The 19,510-nt window shown below is 39.0% G+C and overlaps 1 protein-coding gene across 2 annotated transcripts in view; it reads left to right on the top strand.

Annotated features, from left to right (window-relative positions):
• The window catches only part of piezo1 (piezo-type mechanosensitive ion channel component 1), a 118,315-nt gene that overhangs the window by 26,586 nt on the left and 72,219 nt on the right, over positions 1 to 19,510 (top strand). For both annotated transcript variants that reach the window (XM_049601152.1, XM_049601151.1), the window contains exon 2: positions 11,493 to 11,588. In XM_049601152.1, coding sequence (XP_049457109.1) covers positions 11,493 to 11,588 — 96 coding nt within the window. The remainder of the gene's footprint in view (positions 1 to 11,492; positions 11,589 to 19,510) is intronic.

Here is a 19,510-nt window from a genome sequence, read left to right as displayed (position 1 = left end):
GAATTTGTTGAAAAATGTCATGTACATGTTTGTGCAGTGCAGAGCAGAGCACAATGACAGCTCAGGAAATTGAATCAAACACTTCCTGATTTGCACTAGCATTATTAAGAAGCCTTTTAAAAAAAATTGACCTCAACAGAGCAAAAGTGCTGAGAGGATGAGAAACACTTAGAGATCTGTGCACTGGAATGAAGCGTTGCGACATTTCCTACCACCGCCTGCCAATAAAGAGAGATGTGAAAAAAACAAATCCAACAGCTGTTGCATCAGATGCAGAACAAAAAGAAACACTCAGTGCTTGAATATTAGACATGCAGAGGAAACATAACAGGACAGAGAGGGCAGGGTGCTGTAGAGAGATAGGTGCTGTGCTCACTGCACAGTGTTATCACGTCTGTCCATAGACATCTTTTTCGGGTGTGTTTGATGATTAACTGGGCTGCAGGGTGGAGCTCCTCGACACCCAGCGTGTCCTGCATGTGGGAACTGAGACTGTAGCTACAGACAATAAGGTGCAGCGTTGAGAATCATATTTTTTTTAAGGATGTCCATCTGTAGGATCAGAATCAGGGCTGATCCAGACATTCTTTTGATGGCTTGGTATAGATGATATAAATCCCGATCCCATACTTGCAGTGCAAAATTATGTGGTCTGTCCAATATATAACATTTAACAGTTTTTTTTTTTTTTTAAATCAACATGAATCATGGAGTGGCCAATTAATAATCAAGAGGAAGCAACAATGAATTAGATGGTAGTTTGCGATCAGTGTAATGTGAGTAGAGCTGCTTTGGATTAAAAAAATTCTTTGCCTCTGTTTCAGTCCCAAGATAAACATGTGAGGTCACAAGATATATAAAGGGATAAGATTTTTTTTTTTTTTTGGGATCTTTGCTAAAAAAAAAATTAAATACTGGATTTCTTTTGAAGGCTAATGGCCTTTTCAGCTCTTTAAGCCTAAAAAAGTCAGACGAAACACATCTACACCTCATGACTGCACTAAGGTCACAATGAATGATGAGGTTGGGAACTACTGCTCTAAAGTGCTGTCTTTTCTGGAAATTGTGTCTGCCTTCAAAATCCAGGATCAACTTTTGAATTGTAGGCCTATTCTGTAAGAGATTATAGATATCAGTTTGGACTTGCTATCAGCAGAAGCTCACTATTACACCTGTTATGCTTTTATATATTTTGTGTCTTATAACAATAAAGGATGTTCATATTAAATGTGGCCAAAGTTTTATAGAATGAGATTAACGTGTGTGGAAGTAATCCCTGTGGGCAAAAACTTCAGGCTTTCTAGCACTGTGAATACTCTGTTTCCAACAGTTTTTTCTACTCTGGCTATAGAGTGAGGTCATTGTGTGACAGATTTCTTTATATGGTCATCTGCTCCAGGTACACTACTGCAAGAGTTTACCATAGACTGTATGTAAACATGGAGGACATGAGAGCTTCCCAAAAGTGAAGCTGAAACATCTTGACCCCCCCCCCCCCCCCCCGGTGGCTGGTTGCAGTGTAGATCATAAAGCCCGCCCTCTCCATGTTAGCGGATGGGACATGGGCCAAAAAACTCAAAGTGCACATCAAATTCATTTTTCCCAAAGATGGTTTCTGTCATTTTAGATAGCTCTTATCATGCTGCTGTAAGTTCAAATGTTCGTTTTTCTAATAGGTTTGGTTTTAATTAGTTATTTAATGGTATGAATTGGGTATTTTACAACATGATTGACAAGTGTGTGAGCCAATTGCTGGGGTCGCATTCGGTGGTGCTGTTCGTGATTGTATGGATAGGTGTATGGGCAGGAAACTTGATACCGCGGAGGTTGTTACTGTACAGACTCTGACTCCAAATGATGTCAACAGAGCAAGATGGCAGTGGCTGTATCTGGGATATTTTAACTGCAATTCTTTACAGTGGGGGTAAATGGAGACGCGTAGTCCATCTGTGTTTATATTACGTAACCGGGTCCATGTCATTGGTTTGATAGCCCATTGGTTCGACATCCCATTAGTCCGACTGTCCGCGGTGCTGAACGGCTCGCAGCGGGTGTATGGTGCGCTGCGACTGGCTTGAGGCGGAGCAGGCTCACAGCTTATGTGTTTGTTCGGAACAATGGGATGTCGAACCAATGGGCAGTTCCCACGTAACCTACACTGCTAAATTAAGCTACATGCTAATGTCAGGGAAACATGTTATCTGTAATGATGTAAATTTCTCCTGAATTTTGGATCATATTCCTGCTTGAAATTTTCTAGTTGTGTTTCGAGGCTGTTTTTGGAGATTTTTCATGCTAGAAAAAGCCGCTATTATCTTTTACAGTCATTTTCCGGCTGCAAGTATATTGCTAACCTATGTGGCTGCGTATTTATGTCAGGAAAACATAAGCTTGGTTGCTAATGTTGTTAATATCTTCTTGACTTTGGATCATATTCCTTGTGGAACGTGTCTGGTTGTGTTAACAAGCTTTTTTTTGGTGATTTTTCATGGTAGAAAGTTTCGCTATTACAGTCATTCCTCAGCTGCAACAACACTGCTAACAAACCTGTAGTGACATGCTATGTGATGTGAAACGTGATCTTGGTTGCTGGTGTTTTTAATTTCTCCTAGATTTTGGATCATTCCCGTGCTGGACCATGTCAGGATGACTTTCGGAGCTTTTATTTCAGAAGGAAGGCTTAAAGGGATAGGTGCGAAAATGGAGCCTTCTCAGACAGAGGGTGAACACAGGTGTCCAAGCTAAGACAGTATGGAAAATAAGTGTTTTTTGGCCACTTAAGCATGTAAACATGATGTAGTAAAAACCTTAAATACATGTATGAACCTAAAAAATTATAGGCCCTCTTTAAAGGACTTGAATCAGGGGCAAAGTAGTCTCACATAGTCAGACCTATCTTGTGTTGTGTAAGCGCTTGAGAAAGGTCTGGATGAACCCATCATAATTCTGCATTACGGAAAAGAATGCTCTCGGTTGTTTGTATTTTTTTAAACACAGTTCTCTTTGGTGGCACCAAGCCCAGAATGCAGCAATGGCTTTCTTGCAAAATAATGTCAGGAAGGAACTTGTTTTGGTGGGGAGGAGAGCCCTGGCATTAAAAATGGTTAAATGCCTGAAAAAAAAAAAAAAAAAAAGTTAACATGGGTTGCTAGCTCAATGGAGTACTGGCCTTTAATTGTGGAAATATATTACTCATAGTAGCAGGCAGCTCTGCAGTAGCGCAATCTGGATAAACACCGCTTGCCTGCGAGCAGCAGCGAGGTAGCTGTCACGTACTGCTCACGCCAGGCACTGTGGCTCACATATTATGCCAGCAGTTTGCATTCTGAGAGTCAGACTAGGAGCAAAGAAACATGATCAGGACATCTTTGTTTATTTGTTGGTAAAAATGTTTAATGACTTTGTTATTTATCAAAAATGGTTAATAAAGAAGCTTCAATCAACTGAAAGTTATTTCACAGATCTTGGCCAGGGATTCCATGACCTTTGGTGTGGATATTCATAATGTTTGTGTGACATGGCAACATTTCCTAATAATAATCAACTGCTTTGTGACTCTTGACCTTTCCTCTAGTGGAATGTATGAAACGATGGGTTAAGGGGTCCTTTGCCAGAAAATTTTGAGCATAAGATCCTTAATTTACTGCATTCTGATGAATTTGTCTACACCAATATTTACCTTTTTTTGCATCAATTTATGGTGTAAAAGTTTTTATTTATTTTCAAAATAAAAGTCTTATTCTACTTCTATGTTTTTATTGTGGGGGACAAATGGATATGTTTCCCGAAATCTTCACATACGTACACATGTGAAAAGAGACCACATTTAATTTAAACTACTGTCCTTCATATTCTCGTCTTTATTTTGTTAGATTACATTTAGTTATTTGTTGAACAGACCTTATTTCGTGCAGTCTATGAATACGGAGAGGGCTGAGATATTGTACAGTGATCTGTTTAAATAGTCTAAAAGTGATTAATTTCCCATGTGTTGGAGAACAATGGGCTATGTGAGCTGCCTGACTCTTCCTGGCAGTGAAGTAGCTCACATTCTTCAACATAAACACAAGTAGCGTGAAAAGCTAAAGTGACTTGGCATTTTACTGCCATGTCAGATGACAAACCACATGAGTCACATATGGAAGAGAGGAAATGCTTTCTCCCTCTCAAGGCCAACACCGTTCGCTGCTGCAATAGTTTACAGGGTATCTGAGGACGACCAAAGCTTTTGGCTTCACAACTAGAATGAGAAAATAATGAGCAGAAGAACAAACCTAAAACAAACAAACAAACAATAAACACGTTTTATTGAAAGGGTCACTTTACCTCAATTTAAAAATATATACATTTTTTCTCTCTACCCTCTAGTGGTATCTGTGCAGACACTTTGGTTTTGTTTGTCCAGATGTCCAAATATCTGTCCCTGAGGTTACTGTCTCCACCCCAGCCGAGTCTAGGTAAACAGATTTATTTGTGGTGCTCACTGCACTGAAAAAATATGTTTAAAAAAGTCGCAATGCCCTGTTTATCCACAGAACACACTGTCAGCAACAGCACTGTTTCCTGATTGCAAAGCAGTTCAACAGAAAACAATATTTGTCTCATTTTTATGCTAATGACTTGATTAGAATTACTTTCTAAATAAATCTCATGTTGAATAAAAGATTAAGAGAAAGAGAAAACTGCTCTGATGCTGTACTGGGGTAAGAGTAGGATGAAGTAGGATGAAGGAGCACTAATAGATTTTACATATCAAGATCAGTTATGTAAAAACAGCTGTAGACTGTTTTCTGCAGCTCTGAAAGTGCTTTGTCAAGTAAAAACAATCTTTTCATTTCTCATGTCAGACAAAATTAACTTCATTCAGACTCATTGCTTGACAACCCAACTAGATTAAGCCTTTCAAACAAACAGTGTGTTACTTACAGTAATTAGCTGTGATGTTTAGAAATGAACAGCCTAATTGGAATAAAATGATCGTGACACTCCTATAATTTGAACATTTTAGTGCAGAAAGTTTTCATTTGAGGGGTAACAAACATCCGGCCCACAGCAAGGGTGTAAATATAGACAATGCAGGCAGTGTGGTTGCACTGGGGCTCATAAGGTGGGAACCATAGAGAGAGCGGGCTATCCAACCATGTGTATAATACAGTACAGTACAGTACAGTACAGTACAATATGCCTGTGTTCAAATTAAAAACAGTGCCTTTTGCCATGTATGCCCCCCAAAAAAGCAAATCCATCTCTGTCTTTTGTTTCCTTTTTTGTAAAACAGTCAATAGCTTTTATTGTAAACTGATATGCTTATTCTATAACTATAAATCAACAATTAAAAATGTTAAATAGAAGAGTTTGTATGATATCCTACAGATTTGCACCCCAGAAATGACTTTATGTCCTTAATGTACAGTTACATAATTAATGTATAGTTACGGTTATGGTTAGATTTTGGAAAAGAAACATTGTGAGGACAAAGTTTACCCAAAGTTCACTCAGGACTGCTTCCTTGTTCACTGCAGTCAGCCTTTTGGTCACATGATCGCAGCCTCACAGTACATGGGATATGTGCAAATTTGGGTGCATTGCTTTTCATAGGAAAACATTTGACAAATTTGTAAGAACAGCCTGAGCAGTCTATATATTTCATGGCCAGTCTCATACAATATTGGTTGGTTAAACATGGCATTGCCTCTACACATACCTCTTTGCGCTTGCTTAAGGCTGCAACTCTGTTGGTCATAGTTCACCACAGTTTCTATCCATGCAATGCAAAGATGCATATTTGCCAAAACTTTTCATTTGTAAATGGTTTGTATGGCAGGGAAGTCTTCCACTTTGGCTTCATTTTAGTGTGGTGTCATAGTGTCACCATTACTACACAGGAGTGGAGATGTGGTGTATGTAATGACTGTGAGTAGTAGACTGACTGATTGCTAAAAAGGTGAGACATATGGTTGAATCTGCACTTGTTTTATTGAAGACATCCCAAGCATCTGTTCTGTAAATGGATTGTTCATTAATTGTGAATGTTTTCAGAATGCAGTTGTAGGTCATCACACTAAAACAAAGAGACAAATTTGTAGATGAGGATGTTTATGGGTGATTATGCAGTAGTTCTGGAATGTGGCCCATGAAGTAAAATGAGATTGACACCCCTGGTGTAGCTGTTGCTGATAACGAGCAGGGGAGGTCAACCTTTTTCCTTTTTCTTTTTCTTTTTCATTTTTTTTATTTTCTGACATCCGCTCAGTGGAAAGATACTCTGTGCAGTATGTACTCCATAATCCCAGAGAGCTGGCAAAAGAAATCAGATGTTTATTTTGAGTTTATGTGGCAGGTTAGAAATGTTTCCAATCAGTGGAGCTAGACAGGCAAAGAGGAAGCCATGCCTGAAGAGAACACTTTGCTGTGAGTAGACGCTGGCGTCTTGAGGTCAAGATTTGGTTTGATTTGCCCTGGCTTTGTAACATGGTTGACCCTGTGTGACTGGCTGTATTTGCATTCAATATTGTGACTGTAAGGGACAGGGAACTCTTGAAGAGAGAGACAAAGAGAAAGGGATGTGTCAGTGACCTCTGTCACAGGCAAGGAATGGGAACGGTATACATGAGAGCTGAGCTGCAGTAGCTGTGGTGTCCTGCAGTTTTAGTTGTGGTTTTTCAGGGCTGGGTTTGTTTAGTCAGTGTTGTCCTACAGATTACACCAGAACAACCTTTGGCCTTAATTCATGACTTCATCAGGAGACTGGTGGAAACTCAACAATGACTGCTTTATGTCTATTGTGTCTAAATGTTCTGTTCTAATAGCAGTTAAAAGTACAGGGACTCCCCGATTTATAGTCCTCACCACCCAACAAGACAAACATATGTCCTTGACATCTTCAGTTTGTTGTTAAGGTGCAACAGAGAAAGACAAAGCCAAAAAGGTAAAGGGATGAAACTATGATAAATGCAGCTGGGTAGGAGGCATGACTTTTACAGCCTCCCCCTGGTGTGGTCTAATTCCTGCAGACAGGCAGGAAGACAATATGTTTGATGTTTTAGCGATTGGAGGAAATAACAGAGCGCTGTGTTTTAGTCTTTGTCTGTGTTCCAGTTATTGTACAGTCATATAATAACTCTGTCATAAAGCAGTTCAGAGAGAGAGAAAGACAGAGGGAGATAAAAAGAGGATAGAATAAGCTTGTGACTGATGTTGACCTTTCTTTTAAATCTGTTCTAAACTGTTCAATAGAATTAGTGAAAGAAATGTAAAAGTGAAAGTCTACAGCCCTGCTACGGCCTGCAATGTTCATTACAGCCCACAAAGCTAGTGGATAAAATTTTGTAATAACTGTCATTAATAAATGGTAATTTAAATAATTGTCTATTGAATTTAATACAGTTTAGTAAATAGTTATTTTACTGTAAACAAATAATGAAAAGATAACTATGTTTACTAATTATTAGTAATGCCATCATTTATGTTTTTTTTTTTTTTACAGTTCATTGTTGCATAACATTATATACTATATTAAGTATTTGTTAATGATCACCAAATTACATGTAAACCCTTTAAGAAATTGTTCTGTAAAGATTACATAGATAGATGGACATGATATTTGTAACACTTGTCATCTGTTAATCATTTGTTTATTTGGGTTTTGCAACTAATGCTTATGATAATAAGTTATTGAATAAGCAGTTTATTAAGCATGACTGTAAGTGACATTAATTTGGCATTACTAATCTTTTATCAGTCATCTATAAAACAGTGTTTATTGCAATGATAGCAGAACATCTGCTCATCATATTGAACACATTTACGAACAGAAAGTCAGTGTTAACATGCAGCTCTGCACCACAGATAAACATGGTGAGAGACGAGGACGATGGGATTATAAAAACAAGTTAACGGTCAGCAAGAACAACTTTATTTTCAAATAAATTATTGATATTATATTCGGAATGCAGGGGTAAGGGAATTTTAGAGGCACAGTTTACTTTAAAAGTCCATTAAAGCACTTTAAAAGTTTACATTTCACTTTATCTAAATCTGAGGGGGTGATTGGCAGTGCTCTATCTTTCCATCTCTTAGCTAGGAGACAAAGCCCAAAAATAACAAACATGAAAACAATAAACATTTCAACCTTATAAAAGTCACTTAAATCATAATAATGTATGTATGTATGTATGTATGTATATATGTATGTATGTATACTTTACAAAGCATTTATTATCAATTTAAAATGCATAATAAACATCTGTTGCAACTTTACAACAGCCATTTAAATGATGTTTATAGATACAAGCACAGTATTAACCACTGAGCCATTTAAGACGGTATTATAAACATCAGTTGCAACTGTATAAAAGCCACCCAAATAATGTTTACAGATGGTTTAAAAACCAAGTAAACCACTGTTACAAATATCTGGTTCATCAATCTATCAACGTAATATTTTAGATGTTTTACAATATTTCTTAAAGATTTACACATCATTTGGGATACCTAACAAATATGTCCATTTAATATAGTAGGCTATATAAAGTTGTTATAAATGTGTGCAACAATACATTGTTAAAATGACATATTATGGGTGGCAGTAGCTCAGTCTATAGGGACTTGGTTTGGTAACCGGAAGGTTGCCGGTTCAAGTCCCCATCCCGACCAAATATAGAGTGTGGACTGGTACCTGGAGAGGTGCCAGTTTGCCTCCTGGGCACTGCTGAGGTGCCCTTGAGCAAGGCACTGGATTTACCAACTGCTCCTGGCACCTGTCCAAGGCCTGTGCGTATTTCACAACAGAGTGGGGGAAAAAAAAGAATTTGCTATGTTATGAAAGCCATGAATAAAGTATATCTTCTTACTAATAATCAGTAAACATCATTGTCATTTAATTTTTAATAGTAAAATAACTATTAACTAATGTTACTTTTTTAATGAACAATTTCCCATTTTTTAGTATGGTTATTGTAAAGTGTATAGCTATGCTCCTGACTGCAGTCTGCAATTAGGAGTAGGATCAAATATTAGACTCCACCCACATGGAGCAGCTTCCCCAGCCTTCCTCAAAGCTTTTTTATTTATTTGTCTTTTCAGGCCGGCTGAGGTTGACATCAAGCGTAACAATAAAAGAAAGGTACATGCTGAATATAGACGTAGTTACATCTTGGAAGATCTGGGGAGATTGAATATCGCAGCAAGTGACATGACAGTCAGACTAGTTGCTGTTCAGATATCTTGCTCTGGACTGAATTTCATCTACTATCAACAGTATTTGCTCTCTGTCAATTCAACCATGAAATCCATGTCACTTCAGTGAAGTGAGCACAGGGGCAATGCTGCTGTACATCATACAGTATATAAGCAGCAACAACATGGAGGCCTTCACATCACATTTACTGTGTTGAAGCAATTCATGATATCCTATTGTTACATTAACACTCTTACCAGTATGTTTGGGATTTTGCCTGTATGTGTGTGTGTGTTTTTACATGTGAAGTCCTCTAGTTGTGTGTCTGGTGTTCCATTCAAAGTTGAACATAATGCTGTGAATTCAGGGCCAGACAACAGTCTGCATGGTAAACCTCTCACCTCCATGCTCAAACTGTGATCTCAACAGGCTGAGATTAATCCAGACCTTAACCCTTGGTGAGTTAATAATTATCACTGCGTGTGTTTAACTGGAGGAAATGAGCCTGCACATTTTCTTTATTTCCAGGTTTTAATATTGGCAGATCGTCTTAATTCTTCCAAGCCAGCAACACCTCATAAAATCCCTCTTGTTGTGCCATATGTGCCGGAGAAAGACAGCTGTAAAACTTTCCCTTGTTGGAGAAATGCATCAGTCAGACAGTTAAACCCTCTCTGTTGGCTCGCCCTGAGGTGAAATGATGACAGTGCCATAATGCAAAAATACATTATTTCAACAATGCTCAGGGGCACTATAGGAAAGTCTTAAATTACACGTTTCCCTTAGGTCATTATTATAAAAGCACGCAGAGCTGCCAAGCACTGGTCAGACCTACAGAACTTCATGTTGTGGTACACATCTTACACACCCAGCTACACTGACCGTGAATTGTTCTGAGCACTGCTAAAACATGAGTGAACTACATGTAATAATGTGCCTGAATGTATCCTGTGTAAACAATGACAAAGCACTGAAGCAGCTGCACTGCTAATGTTCTGCTTATGTCAGGTATTAAATTAGAGTTTGGTCAGGAGAAATTTGAGTATGAGGTTAAGAAAATTTTGAGACAGGCTCCTTTGTCAGTGTCTTTCAAAACAATCAATATGACTGCCCTTAAAACACTCATAGAAATGTTTTCTGATTTACCATTTTAAAAGTTAGTTGATTTTGGCAAAGGAAGTACTTGATTGATGTTAGGGAAAGATTAAGGTCATGGTTACGGGAAACAGGAGAATAAGACTTACACAATATAACCAGTCATAAAAAACACACTAGTTTCAATGAAAAGCTGAACCAACATGATACACAATACACAGTACAAGATACTGTCGGACAGAACCTTCAAGACACTGAAAGAGAATTCGGTTGTGTTTTAGCAACACGTTGCTGTATTACAAGTGGCTCTTTAGGCATCAAACATGGGTGTTTTGTAGCAACCTGTCGCTGTTTTTCCACTGGAGATAGTGCCATGGAAAGTGATTATTTTTTTACTGAGACATTGCTGTGTTGTCAGGTGGCTTTGTGTCCTAAAACAGGGTATTTTAACCCAAAATATGATCTTTTCCTAACCATAACCAAGTGTTTTTTGTACCTAAACCTAACCACATGTCAACTACAGTATATGTAAGGTGCTTAGTTATTGTATATGCTTTTCTGTATTCACTGTGTTTCACCACTTTTTTGTATTTTAGGACTGTGTAACAAGTATGGCCTCCATTTTCATGCATCACAGTACTCCATTCAGTACTTAAAAACTACAGTTCTCAGGAGGTGGGGCTTTTACCACCAGGGTTGTGCACAGGTGTGATGCATAGTGCCACTGATTAGACTGAGATTGGTTACTTTTGCCAACAAACACAGGAAAATCAATCATAGAAAAAAAGTCCAGGAATGAACGCTAATGAATAATGGCGCCCACATTTTGACATTTTTTATTGATGCTTTACTGTGTCTTCTGCACTTTGGTGGATATTTACTTTTTCGTTAACTTGCAACGTGAAGCAATTTGTTTTTATTAATGTGCTTTACAAGCAAATGTTTCTTTGCATAGAGTACATATGTCAGTTGTTGGGTGTCATAAAGTCCATGCTGTATCATTTAGCATTTTATAGATGAGGAGTAGCCTATTTGTTTTCAGACCCATTTATGTTGTATAGTATGATCACAAATGCTTTATAGCACAATTAAATGTCTCTTTCAAGACCAAGGTTTATGAGTATATAAGGGAAGGCCCCCAGCTAACATGTCATACTTGCTAGAATCTCTATCTGCACATGCATGCTGTTGTTTGACTCTGATCTTTCTATCTTTGCAGCTTGTCTGTTTCGTTACAACATCCTGTCACTGGTTCACTTCCTCTACCTGCTGCTGCTGCCGTGGTTCCTGTGTCCAAACAAGCACACAATCAGAGGTAAGACTGTCTGTGTTTGTACTGCAGGGCTCTTACGGCATTTTACACCAAATCGTTTTTCCTCAGACACCAAGTTGTGAAATTAAATGTGATTCCAACACTGTAACTTCAACTCCTGGTATGCAGTAATACCAAGAAAGCCTGGTGAACAGGGCTGGGTTTCATACTGGAAACTGTTAAGGTATCAATTGAAATAAACCAGTACCAAACAGAATTGAAATATCTCCAGTCAAACAATACCTGATTTCGATCCTTTTGGTGCCAGTGTGGGGCACCCATTAGCTCACCTGGGAGAATGGGTGCCCCATATACAAAGGCTGTGTCCTTGCTGTAGCAGCCACGGGTTCCATCCCAAAGCCCTTAGCTGCATGTCATAACCCTTCTCTCCTCCTTTCATGCTAAACCTGTCCTATCTAATAAAGGCAAAATCCCAAATAAATAATCTGATCCCAGACCATCCTGACTCATTGCTGGATTAGCAGACTTTGTATTGCTGCCATCTCTGGTCAATCCAACATCTGCTCAGTTAGCACAAGAAAGCACAAGAGCAGCTGCTAACATTCAAGAGTCAGCCGTTCAACGGTGCCAACAAAATCACACCAACAATGAAATGACGTGAAAAATGTCATCTGGCAGATTTTTGTTGTCAAATAAGCAGGAAGATCTAGCAAGATGGAGAGAAATTCAACATATTAAATTACACATACTACACATTTTGTTATGATACAAAGCTGGTTTAAAATCAGCAAAGTATATCTTTAAGTATATTTTGTTGATAATACTTTTAGATAAGTAACAATGCAGAGCATTTACCTGGAATGGACTATTTTTTACAGTGTGGTATTGTGGTATTGCTACTTTTACTTAAGTGAAGAATATAAATACTTCCCCCACCACTGATACCATGTACGATACATACCCACTGAGAACACACATCCAGTGTGTGTATATATATACAGTACAGGCCAAAAGTTTGGACACACCATCTCATTCAATGCGTTTTCTTTATTTTCATGACTATTTACATTGTAGATTCTCACTGAAGGCATCAAAACTATGAATGAACACATGTGGAGTTATGTACTTAACAAAAAAAGGTGAAATAACTGAAAACATGTTTTATATTCTAGTTTCTTCAAAATAGCCACCCTTTGCTCTGATTACTGCTTTGCACACTCTTGGCATTCTCTCCATGAGCTTCAAGAGGTAGTCACCTGAAATGGTTTCCACTTCACAGGTGTGCCATATCAGGGTTAATTAGTGGAATTTCTTGCTTTATCAATGGGGTTGGGACCATCAGTTGTGCTGTGCAGAAGTCAGGTTAATACACAGCCGACAGCCCTATTGGACAACTGTTAAAATTCATATTATGGCAAGAACCAATCAGCTAACTAAAGAAAAACAAGTGGCCATCATTACTTTAAGAAATGAAGGTCAGTCAGTCCGGAAAATTGCAAAAACTTTAAATGTGTCCCCAAGTGGAGTCGCAAAAACCATCAAGCGCTACAAGGAAACTGGCACACATGAGGACCGACCCAGGAAAGGAAGACCAAGAGTCACCTCTGCTTCTGAGGATAAGTTCATCCGAGTCACCAGCCTCAGAAATCACAAGTTAACAGCAGCTCAGATCAGAGACCAGATGAATGCCACACAGAGTTCTAGCAGCAGACCCATCTCTAGAACAACTGTTAAGAGGAGACTGCGCAAATCAGGCCTTCATGGTCAAATAGCTGCTAGGAAACCACTGCTAAGGAGAGGCAACAAGCAGAAGAGATTTGTTTGGGCCAAGAAACACAAGGAATGGACATTAGACCAGTGGAAATCTGTGCTTTGGTCTGATGAGTCCAAATTTGAGATCTTTGCTTCCAACCGCCGTGTCTTTGTGAGACACAGAAAAGGTGAACGGATGGATTCCACATGCCTGGTTCCCACTGTGAAGCATGGAGGAGGAGGTGTGATGGTGTGGGGGTGTTTTGCTGGTGACACTGTTGGGGATTTATTCAAAATTGAAGGCACACTGAACCAGCATGGCTACCACAGCATCCTGCAGCGACATGCCATCCCATCCGGTTTGCGTTTAGTTGGACGATCATTTATTTTTCAACAGGACAATGACCCCAAACACACCTCCAGGCTGTGTAAGGGCTATTTGACCAAGAAGGAGAGTGATGGAGTGCTGCAGCAGATGACCTGGCCTCCACAGTCACCGGACCTGAACCCAATGGAGATGGTTTGGGGTGAGCTGGACCGCAGAGTGAAGGCAAAGGGGCCAACAAGTGCTAAACACCTCTGGGAACTCCTTCAAGACTGTTGGAAAACCATTTCAGGTGACTACCTCTTGAAGCTCATGGAGAGAATGCCAAGAGTGTGCAAAGCAGTAATCAGAGCAAAGGGTGGCTATTTTGAAGAAACTAGAATATAAAACATGTTTTCAGTTATTTCACCTTTTTTTGTTAAGTACATAACACCACATGTGTTCATTCATAGTTTTGATGCCTTCAGTGAGAATCTACAATGTAAATAGTGATGAAAATAAAGAAAACGCATTGAATGAGAAGGTGTGTCCAAACTTTTGGCCTGTACTGTATATATGTATATATATATATATATATATATATATACAGAAAACGATGGGGAGTTCCCCTACAGGAAAACCCACTGGCCTGCCAAGATCCCGACATGCGCACACACACACACACACACACACACACACACACACACACACACACACACAGGGGGAAAAAAAGGGCCTAATAGGAAGCAGCACTCTTGGGCCCTGAGGGGAAAGAAGAGACAGTTTAAGTCAGAGCTGGAGATTACTCAACAGTTGGCATGTGTTCAAATATTCAATTATACTCTTATACGTCATGTTAAGACGCTCATACTTATTTATCCTTTCAGGAGATTTAGTCTGAGGATGGTGATGTCAGATTGTTTTGAAAGTCTGAACACTCAGTGGTGCTTAGACATTTGACGTTACACAGTTCACAGTTATTAGGCACTAAATCAAGGATTGTATCTTAAAAGCCATCCAGAGAATAAAGAATGTATATTCTAAGTGGTAAATTCCGAGTCTTTTTGTCAAGCAGTGGTACTTAGTGAATATTCTTTCAGGGTATAAAGTTTATTATAGATTAAAATTTCTAAGCACATTTTTAAAATGAAACCAGGCACATCTTTCCTACATCATGTGTAACAGCGCTGTTCATTCATTAATAATAGTATTAACATACTATTAAATAAACTTAAACAAAGTAAATGTGATTAGAGTGTAAGTAGTGGTAAACTACCCAGCAATGGCAAAACATTTTGTGTGTCAGCAGCAGTGGTGGAGGAAATATTCTGATCCTTTATTTACTTACTCTGGAATATGTATTTAAGTATTAAAAGTAAAAGTACTCATGAGAGAAATGCCACAAATCCTCATATAGAAATCTGAAACCATGAAATGATTGTGCATGAAAAAGTTTCCAATTCATTTTCTAATCAATCACCTAATAATTCCAGCTGCACTCACACAATATCATTTGGTATGTGTGCACAGATTCTAATTTGTAATGCAACTGGTAACTAAAATTATTTCAGTCATGTTAACATGTGCACAGAAGTATGAGAAATGTAAATCCTTTTTGGCAATTAGACCCCATCATGATGTCATATATTCCAGCAGGGTGCTGGTGGTGGTAAATGTAGTGATGAGATGAAGGGGGAGCTGAGGATGTGGATGTGAGGAGGAGTGGGGTTTTGATGAGCTTGTCCTGGGCTCTGGATATGGTGACTGGAGGTGAATGGGGTGGAGGAGGGATGATTCCGCCTAATATGACAGCTGACAGGAGCAGAGAGGAGAACAGATTTATAGTTTGGCAGTAGCAACATGAATGGCTGAAGGAGATCGTGGCAAAGTTGGATTGGCTAACTAGGAGAGGGAATGTCCATAATCAGCTGATTGGTGGAAGTGGGATAGAGACAGAATTGTGAATGGATATAGCATAAAGAAAGTCTTCCTAATTGAACTTACGCTGAGCTTCATTAAATAACTGCAGTAGAGTAAAAAGTAAAATATTTCCCTCGGAGGTGCAGTGGAGTGGAGGTATGGGGGCATGAAATTAAAAAAAAACCAAGTAAAAGTACTTGAATAAATGTACTTAGTTACATTCCAGCAGTGGTCAGCAGAGGGACGCGCAGTAACTGAAATTACAGTAACTTGGATCAGTGGACCAACTCTTGTAGTATTACATCAGCCCTGAAACGTAATAATCCAATTATTATAATTACTCTAAAATATAATAATCTAGATTTGATGATATTCATCCTTTTTGTCTTCATGTTCCTCAAATTTAAAACTTGTAAGACAGCAATTTGTGGACTGTGAAATCAAAGTTCTTCTCTTATTTTGGTAAGAGTTCACTCGACCACTCAAAATGTTCCCTCACCTAAGAGAAGAGCAAAAATAAGAAAACTCTAGTGAATCCCAGAAAACAGTGGGGACTAACAAAATAAGAGCAAATTGTGAATACGAACAAAAACAAAATATTATTTGTATATTGTTTCATGCATGAGGCCCAATGTCAGTAAACCACCTCATTGTCTTTTTCTTGGCTGCTTGCCATTGTTTGCCTGGCGCTAGGCTGCTAGCACTGAATGTCTGAATGTTTAGTAAAGAGGTGTGCTTGGATGGAAATGTTGACACAGATGTGTCATGGGAATTTCAAAGTAAGGGCGTATCTTAAAGATGACGATATGTATCAAAGTTTTAACATTTTTGTAATGCTTTAATAAAAGACTCACAGAGCTACTAGCATAGACTCTTGAGGCTCTTAGTCTTGTTTACATGTGGACAATGCAAACTGAGACTGGTTTTAGTCTACTCTCCTGTTGAGCTGTTTGTCACAGCTCAAGCACATTCACAGATCGTTATTGGTCTGAAGATTTCAGAACAGATACACCACTGTGTCTCTGCTTTCTGCTGCTGTAAAAGTCATTGGAATCCATTATAAGAGCGTCATGTCCAAACAACCCCCTCCTGTACACTGTAATAGCTCGACAGTTTGTTTTGTGCCTGTAACGGGACCTGCAGACACTCATTGAGATCCAGACAGTTTAAGACATGAAAAGTCAGTGCTGAGATGAGATGATATCTTGCCAGATTGTGGTATAAATAAAACATGAAAGCTGTTTGTATTGCATGTGTGAACAAGTCTAAATGAGATTCAAGGTCACAGTGCAGAGGTGCTTTGTGTCTGCTCGATGTAGAAGGTATTTGTTTGCCGACATATCATCTATTAACATTTCATAGGTGATAATACAAAGACTCTATTGCTGTTTTCTTTGGAAACTTTATTTGGATTGTGTAAAACAGGCAGCATTCTGTATGCCATATCTAATAAACAATGACATATGTGACAACATTTATTGAGGAGGTTAGAGGTTCTTCAGTTTAGTTCTTTGTTTATTTGGGATACTGACATAGAGGTTAGTTTTACATGGTCAATCAACAGCAAAATCAACTTTGTATTTCATCAGGGAGGGAGGCTGTGTGAATGCTACTCTTCATTTATGACATCGCTTTCAGACTCAGTCCTCCAAAAAATTAGTGTAACGCGTTACTACTGAAAATATGGTAACGGAACGTAGTTACTTTGTCAGTTGGGCAGTATATATATACACAATTAAAAAGCTAAAGGCCTGTATGTTCACCTCCTGAGGAAGTCAAGAAATCCATGCAACCAACTATTAAAGCTGCTGCACAGTTTAGTGACATTGAGTTCCTCTTGGTTTCTTTTAATGGAAACTACCACACACACACAGCTGTGTTGTGTGTGTATGATTTCCATCCAGAGAGGGTTGGGCTAGAAATGCAAACAGTGCCAGGGGAAGTTGCTGCGACTGCACCACTGTGACCCCACATACCATCCTCAGGCTGCGTCAGCTGTAAGTCAAATGGAAAAATGCCCTATATGTTTATTCTGAGTGTGGTCGCAGTGTTAATTTGACAACTATTTTAGATTTAGTCTCAGCCTGTAGACATAAATGCTTATTAGTTTAGTCATATTTTAGTCGTTTTTATCCTTTATCCACTTTCATTTGGAATGAAAGGCCATTCAAATTGAAAAATAGTCATTCTGATTGAAAATTTAATCCGATTAAAGGGGGTGGTTTATTCCGTTTGTCATTCCGAATGAAAGAATTTAGTGTGCATGTAACCGCTCATTCCTCTTTAAGTTCATTGCAATCTTTCTGCACATGCTTGTTTCCTTGCCCTTCTGGCGCGATGACGTATATAGTGGGCATAGCAACGGGCTGAGATGGAGCAGTCGGACTCGTTGCACTCACCAGTTTCCATACGCCAAAGCACGGTCTTCAATCTCCCTTCTTCGACCTTCTACCTCCCTTCTCCTGCTCAACAGATGAAGCATTAGCAGAGCAAGGTTGTTGTCGTACTGCTACTTCAAGAATATAAGCAAAACAAGCCCGTAAAAGGCACTAAGAACGGCGTCGTCAAGCATCTTGTTATCCGGAGCGAGGACTACAGTGTTTTCTTCCGGTAAATGTAAACACGTAACATCCGCCCTGCCCCCTATCCAATCAGAAACCTTCCCTGCCCCAAACCTTGCGCAGACCGAATAAAGGCGATTAAACTGATCTCCCATGTAGACCCTCATTCTGAATTAATATTTCTCATGTAAACTACCTGGAAAAACTTTAATTCTGAATGATTTCATTCAGATTTATTTCATTCTAATTGAGAAGCCATCATGTAACCGCACCCATTGACACCTACGGGCAATTTAGAGTCACCAGTTAACCTAACCCACATGTCTTTGAACTGTGGGAAGAAGCCGGAGTACCCAGAGAGCAATGCTGACATGGAGAGAACATGCAAACTCCACACAGAAGGCCCTAGCTGGCCAGTGGATTTGAACCTAGAACCCTCTTGCTTTGAGGTGACAGTGCTAACCACTGCACAGCCGTGCCGCCCCTTTTGATAGCTTTAGTCTAGTTTTAGTTGACGACTACTCAACTCAAAACAATTTAGTCAACAAGATCTATTCAATTTTAGTCAACTTTTAGTCAAAATCTTTTTTCCTGCAAACTAATCCAGTTGGGCTAATACAGGTATTAATAGTTGGGAACAAGATGACAGGTTGTATCAGATGTTAAAATTTCATTTTGATGTCATATTTTTCTACAACTAAAAATAATTTATACACAAGCTTACATTTTTCCAAAGTTTTTGACAGGTTTAAAAGATCATTCACAAGCAAACACTCACTGATCATCATTTCAAAAGTTCAAAGTCCCTCTGTTTATGGTCTCAAAAACTTTGAGACTACAAATAACTAATCTGAGTCAAGTAGGATTTGTACCTAAGTTCATTGTAAACTCTGACTTACTGATCTCACTGTAAAGAAGCAGAAAAATAACTTTATTTCAGCCTGAATTCTTTCTTAATCTGCATCATGATAGAGTCCTCTCGCAGAGTCTGTGATTAAAACTAAACTTGTAGCTGTGTCAGAGAAAACTGTGGCGAGTTCAGACTGTTAACTTACACAGCTGCACTCACAGGTGACTGAGCCTCCTACCTGCCTGTCAAACAGGATCAAACCTTAAATCTTCTTGAGACAGTCCGGATCTGAGCAGAGTCCTTTAGGGATTAACAGTCCAGCAGCTGCTTGCTTTGCTGCTATTCAGTAGCTAAGAAGTGGAGCTAACTGCTAACAACCACTGCTGCAACTAACAAACTCCACAAATCCATTCAACGCTTCCACCACCCACAGTCAGACACACACAGCTCATTATTTAGTGCTGAATTACAGCTCACAACTCACCAATGGCTAACGCTGCTCCGGTGTGAGTATTTTGCAGGCAAGTGAAACACCCTGGTGCTAACTATTTACTGGAGTTTACAGCCAGTCGACATT

This window comes from Epinephelus fuscoguttatus, linkage group LG16, assembly GCF_011397635.1.
Source record: "Epinephelus fuscoguttatus linkage group LG16, E.fuscoguttatus.final_Chr_v1".
Classification (NCBI taxonomy): Eukaryota; Metazoa; Chordata; class Actinopteri; order Perciformes; family Serranidae; genus Epinephelus; species Epinephelus fuscoguttatus.
Note: the sequence above shows the minus strand (reverse complement) of the source record. Positions and strands in the feature narration are given on the sequence as shown.